This window comes from Sinocyclocheilus anshuiensis, unplaced genomic scaffold (genome assembly GCF_001515605.1).
Source record: "Sinocyclocheilus anshuiensis isolate Anshui unplaced genomic scaffold, SAMN03320099.WGS_v1.1 scaffold2621, whole genome shotgun sequence".
In the NCBI taxonomy this organism is placed as follows: Eukaryota; Metazoa; Chordata; class Actinopteri; order Cypriniformes; family Cyprinidae; genus Sinocyclocheilus; species Sinocyclocheilus anshuiensis.
In genome coordinates, this window is record NW_015539472.1 from 23,873 (window position 1) to 30,363 (window position 6,491).

The 6,491-nt window shown below is 37.8% G+C and overlaps 1 protein-coding gene across 1 annotated transcript in view; it reads right to left on the minus strand.

The window, feature by feature from the left end:
- LOC107683862 (kinesin light chain 1) overlaps positions 1 to 6,491 on the minus strand; it is a 35,123-nt gene that overhangs the window by 22,925 nt on the left and 5,707 nt on the right. Inside the window, 3 exon segments of the mRNA XM_074186986.1 lie at positions 131 to 413; positions 3,998 to 4,076; positions 5,478 to 5,708. Of these exon segments, the coding sequence (XP_074043087.1) occupies positions 131 to 413; positions 3,998 to 4,076; positions 5,478 to 5,708 (593 nt within the window).

A 6,491-nucleotide genomic window follows, 5' to 3' on the forward strand; every position in this document is an offset into this window, starting at 1 on the left:
ACACACACACACACACACACACACACACACACACACACACACACACACAGACACACACACAGACAGACACACAGACAGACACACAGACAGACACACACACAGACACAGACACAGACACACACACACAGACGGTGAAGTCAGCACATGATGGTGATAGTGTGGTGAATCACTGTGAAGATCACTCTCTCACCTGTACACGAGTGCCAGGATGTTGAGCATGGTGGCCACGTCTGGATGGTCGTGTCCCGAGGTTTTCTCCAGATCCTCCAGAGCTTGTTTGCAGAGCGGCACAGCCACCTCGTAGCGTCCCTGAGACGCGTACTGGATCACCAGGTTATGCAGCGTCCGCAGCCGCGCGGGGATCTCGTAGCCGCCCTGCGCCGCTGCCACCGCCGCACTGTTGTGCTGCTGCACTGCAGAGGGCAGAGGTCAGAGGTCAAAGCAGGGTTAACAACAGACGCTCACCTGAGACGACACAAAGCCACTAGAAGGCAAGCCTGCAACTAGGGATGCACCAAATGTTTGGCAACTGAAATTATTCAGCCAAAAATAGCAAATATAATAAGTGGAGAATAAGCAGAAAGACCAAATAAATTGTACCGAACAATGACGTGACGCGATCAAATAGAAGCGTGCATTAATGCAGCAAACATGTCACAATGTGGAAGCATTTAAAAGTGTCTGCATTAGCTCTGCATCACACGTCTCGATGAGAAGAGGAAGAGCTGCTGCTGCTGGTTACTGTATGATGAGTGAAATCACCAAATGGCCTTAAATTAGTAAATTAACTGCAGAATGTTATGTTTTCTGAAACACACACGGATTGCATGTGTTCTGACAGCGCTGACGAGCTCGTTAGCCAGGGTTCAGAGTCCAAATCTGAGCTGAAACAGTGTTACTCGTCAGCTGCTCAGCCACATTTTTATCAATTCTTACAATAATACGTGCAACAAACATCATTTATAAATCTGCTGTTGTCAACAAAGAGGTCTTCCTGCGGGTTTCTGCCAAAATAAAAGCTCCATCGACATTCATAAATGTAATTTTACTGTTGTTCTGTAAAATAAAATAAAGTAAGACAATATTGATAACAATACTTACAACAGCTCTATTAATACATTTATTATAACATTCACACAGTGTTCAAATTGGGATCTGTAATATTTTCTAATGTTTTAAAAGACATCTCTTCTGCTCAGTGAGGCTGCATTTATTTGTACAGTAAAAAATACATTCTGATTCAAGAAGGGGCTCTCAGAAATGGTCAAAAAATATTTTACTAACTTTATAATTTTGTTAATTTGTGCTTTGTTGGTATATTAATGTCTAATGTCTGCTTGAATGTTAAAAATGTTCAGTGTTAAAGATTTTTAAATTGTTGTTTTGTAATTGTTTTTTTTTTCTTTGAAAAGTAAGATAAAACAGTAAAAAGCACATTTTGGCTATTACATTTATGCAACGGTGAAAAAAATGGGCAAAATACATGGGGAAAAATGTGAAAAACCGTGTTCGGTATTCGGCCCAGTGTTTCATTTTGTTCGGCTTCAGCCAAGAATTTTTATTTCGGTGCATCCCTACTGACAGCAGAATGCAGCTGTTACCCCGGAAACTGCACTACTTTCTGAAATGTATTGAAATTATTTAAACAGCCATTCAGATTTGTGTATTTGCTATGGTGTTCATCACCGAGCCAAATACTTAAATATTTATGCTTAATAGGCTATTTATTTTCAAACTTTTTTACGTTTTAATCTGGATTATTTTAACTACAACATGCCCTAGATATTGTTGAAAATGCTTTTGATTCTTTATTGTTCATCACACTTTACATTAAGGCTCCATTAGTTATCATTAGTTAATTCATTAGTTAACATAAACTGCCAAAGAAAAATTCTTCTAAACATTCATTAATCTCAGTTAATTTAGTTAATTCAATATTTAATAACATGTTGTTAAAATCAACAGTTGCTGTGGTGTTATTTAATAAACCCGAGCTAACATGAACTAACAGTTGTATTTTTTTTAACAAAGATTAATAACTTCTGTAGCAAATGTAGATATTGCCTATGTTAATGGATTAACTAAGGTTAACTAATGAGTTCTTTTGTAAAGTGTTACCTAATGCACTTTAATCTGTGTGAAATTTTTTACTTTATACATTTTTTGTGCATTGCTTTATTGTATTTAAATGTTCAGTCCTTTTTGTTATAAGAAAAAAGTTATTAAACCTGTTATTAGGGATGTCCCGAGCCGATCTCAAGCAATCTTTAACTGACCGTTATCGGCTCTCCTAAGTCCGATCCTTGTTTTATGTCACCTGTCATGCCGGTTTTGTGCAGTAGGAGGTGTTATGCGCCTTTAAGTGGGTTTGCCAACCGCCAATAAAAGGAAAAGAAAGAAAAAGAAAACGCTCCAATGTGTGAGAAAAAGTGAGGTCTGTGCGTCACACAGGTTCTAGTGCATCACACACGTTTGAGCTTCTGTGTTCAGTCTATTTGATGCGCACTTTTGTAACGATCTCTCATTCGTTTATCGTTTACTTTTATCTGTCATCTGAGACGTCGCTGTTATAATGCAGTGCTATGGGTTGTGTCTTGATTCGCACTTGACTAACAGACTGGCATTCGGACACCGTGAGCTTAATGCTTTCTAACCTTATCGTCACTTTATGTTGCAATTACTCTGCTTATTATACATACAAAATGCAAGAAGTTTATATTAAGTAGTCCCATATTCATAATTGTGACCACAAAGTCTGTTTACAATGTCTACCATTGTAACATGTTTACGTCTGCCAATATCTGTATACAGTGTGTTCATATACATCGAGAGAGGGAGAGTATCTCGTAATATATATGCATGCATCGCGCATATATTATTTTTACTCTTCACACAACTGTATACATTGGATTGATTTTAATAACTTTAATGTACTTGAAGTGTGCACCAAACATACATTCCTATAGGAAAATACAAGTATCGGATCGGTACTCGGTATCAGCAGATACTCAATATTCAATGACTCGGATCGGATCGGGGGCACAAAAAACCTGATTGGGACATCCCTACCTGTTATACTTTATTATGACAACACTTTTTTGCAACTAAATTTCACACAGTGTTCAAATTGGGATCTGTAATATTTTCTAATGTTATAAAAGACATCTCTTCTGCTCAGTGAGGCTGCATTTATTTGTACAGTAAAAAATACATTCTGATTCAAGAAGGGGCTCTCAGAAATGGCCAAAAAAATATTATTAATAATAATAAACTTGTTGATTTTAAGTTCAATTGTGCTTTGTTGGTATAACGTCTGCTAGAATGTTAAAAAATGTTCAGTTTTAAGTAAATATTTTTAAATAGTTGTTTTGTAATTGATTTTTTCTTAGCAAAACAAAACATCATAAAGCACATTTTGGCTATTTAATTTATACAATGGTGAAAAAAATTGGCAAAGTACATGAAAATGTGAAAAACCATGTTCGGTATTCGGCCTCCAGCCCAGTGTTTCATTTAATTTGGCTTCGGCCAAGAATTTTCATTTCGGTGCCAAAAAAGCGTAACGGCTAAAGCTAACGCTTCCGCTGTTCTGTGTGAATGGGTGTCAATGGAGGAGAGGCTTCCCTACGCTGAATAAACAGCTTTTTAGAGGAAACGGCTTATCATTTAATGAATCGACAGCCTATCTGCTAATCTTCAACATGTTTTACACTAATCAATACTTTTGGATTGAACTATTTTTAGTTTACAACTAAAAAATGCCGTTTTATAAGAGAAGTCACTGACTTTTTGCAACAGGTGGCACTTCTCATTCATTCCTATAGGATCCGTAAACGGTGACTGAGTGTCGCACAACTCTGACTGAAATTCAGTGACATCAAGGCTGTGATGTGATGGTTATTAAGGCTCACGTGATCCTTCTCCAATAGTAAGTAATACAGACCCTCTCATCTCCGTATAGTAAGACAATCTCTGGCCTGCAGTGATGTTCACTCACTTCCTTGAGAGTGTTCCTCCTCATCGTTAGGAAAGAGATCATCCAGAGAGTCCTTGGGCGGCTCACCGTCCTTCTCCTCCTGGACAGACAGACAGACAGACAGATAAAGAGACAGACAGACAGATAAAGAGACAGACAGACAGACAGAGACTGTGAGACGTGCAGCACTGTGTTCATGTTGAGCTCACATCATTGCTGGAATGACTGTAATTATGAGCTCTAGACCTGTACAAACTACACTCACTGCTCCGGGATAGAACTCCTAAAAAACAACATTCATCTTTGCAGAAAGTCATAATTAAAGGATGGAAACAGCATGAAAGAAGCTCCTTCACTGGATCATTGGATCAAAACCACTAGAAAGGCTTCAGATGGACACACTTTCTGTCCCTGTGCTTCAGAGGAGCTGAGATCTACACAAACTCCAGCATTTATTACAGCAAATGCAATTGTGCAATATATTTTTACAGCATTTATTAATCTCTGTTAATGTTATGTAATAAAAATGCAATCGTGGAATATATTTTTACAGCATTTATTAAAGGGTTAGTTCACCCAAAAATGAAAATTAGGCTGTGTTTTACTCACCCCCGAGGCATCCTAGGTGTATATGACTTTCTTCTTTCAGACGAATCCAGTCGGAGTTATATTAAAAATGGTCCTGGCTATTCCAAGCTCTATCATTGCACTCAGCGGGTGTTGCATGCTTCAGTCCAAAAGAAGTGAAATAAAAAGTGTCCATCCATGAAAAAAAGTGTCTCACACGGCTCCGGGGGGTGAACAAAGGCCTCCTGTAGCGAATCGATGTGTTTTTGTAAGAAAACACTTTTTATTATGGATGGACGCTTTTTATTTAACTTCTTTTGGACTGAAGCATGCAACACCCGCTGAGTGCAATGATAGAGCTTGGAATAGCCAGGACCATTTTTAATATAACTCCGACTGGATTCGTCTGAAAGAAGAAAGTCATATACACCTAGGATGACTTGAGGGTGAGTAAAACACAGCCTAATTTTCATTTTTGGGTGAACTAACCCTTTAATCTCTTTTAATGTTATTTAATAAAAATGCAATTGTGCAATATGATTATTAATCTTTCATAATGTTATTTAATACAATTTAATTATAAATGTTTTGTTTGTTAGTCCGCAGTTCATTAACTCATGTTAACAAATACAACTTTTAAAAGTGATTTAAAAGTAAATGTTGAAATTAACATTAAGATTAGTAGTTTAGAGGTATTGTTCGTTGTCAGTTCATGTTGACTAATTTATTTTAAGAATGTAAACAAAAGAGACCACATTGTAAATTTCCACCGAAAGCAAACAGCATTTAATTATTTCTTAACTAATGTCTATTAAACGTGCCACTGGTTGAAGTGTCTCTCCTCTCACTATTATCTGGACTATCAGCTGACTACCATCACTCTCAGCTCCAGCACTAGTGAGGTGCTTGTCAGACGATCACGCTCTGCTCTCACCGAAGGAGACACGTCCTCGTCGTACTTCTTGAGCTGGTTCATGAACTCCAGGTGCTTCTTCTCCTCCTCCAGCTGTGCCACGCTCTGCTCGCTCTTCTGCAGCTTCTGCTGTGTGTTTGCCAGCTCGTCTCGCAGCCACTGGTTCTCCTGACAGAGACGCCTCACCTGTGCGCGCAGCTTCTGCTTCTCCGACTCCACCGCGTTCAGATGATTGGACAGAGCCATCATCACCTGCACACACACACACACACGGTCACATGACTGCGGGTCACTTCCTCCTGCTGCCTTCAGTGAAACACTGTGACACACATCCGTTTCATCTCTGGAGTCAACATGAATCAACATTTACTGACTTTCGTAATCAGACATCTCTGAGATAATATAGAGTGGAATCAGCAGCTGTGGTTCCCATTCATGTTTCCCACAGAGATTTATAAAGAACCAAACCAAGCAGATACGAGGAGAATTACAACACTACAAACTTTGATTTGAGACAAAAAAGTATTTGAAAATCAGACAAAGAGGCAGGACTGTGAACTTATAATGACTTTAAACAATTACAATCCCATGAAGCTATGCAAAAAAAAAAAACAATGGAGAAATTAAAAATCAATGATTTAAAGACATTTTATATATATATATATATATATATGTATGTATAGATGTTCGTTGGTTGTATTTAAATGTATTGTCATATCAGTAGAGCTGTAAAATCAAATAATCACAATAATTCACTTCCAAAATCAATGTCTGTGCTTACATAATATATCTGTGTATATGTATATATAAATATCAAATTTATATGTGTTCCTGCAGCACAAAAGCAGTGTTAAGTCGCTGGGGTATATTTGTAGCAATAGCCAACAATACATTGTAGTTACATAGCCCCTAGACCTCAGTTATCGTGGAAAAAGCCAGGAAATTGCAGTTTTGACAATATGGGACCTTTAAAAATGATTTTCTCAATATTCAGATTTTTTTGCACCCTCAGATTCCAGATTTTCAAATAATTGT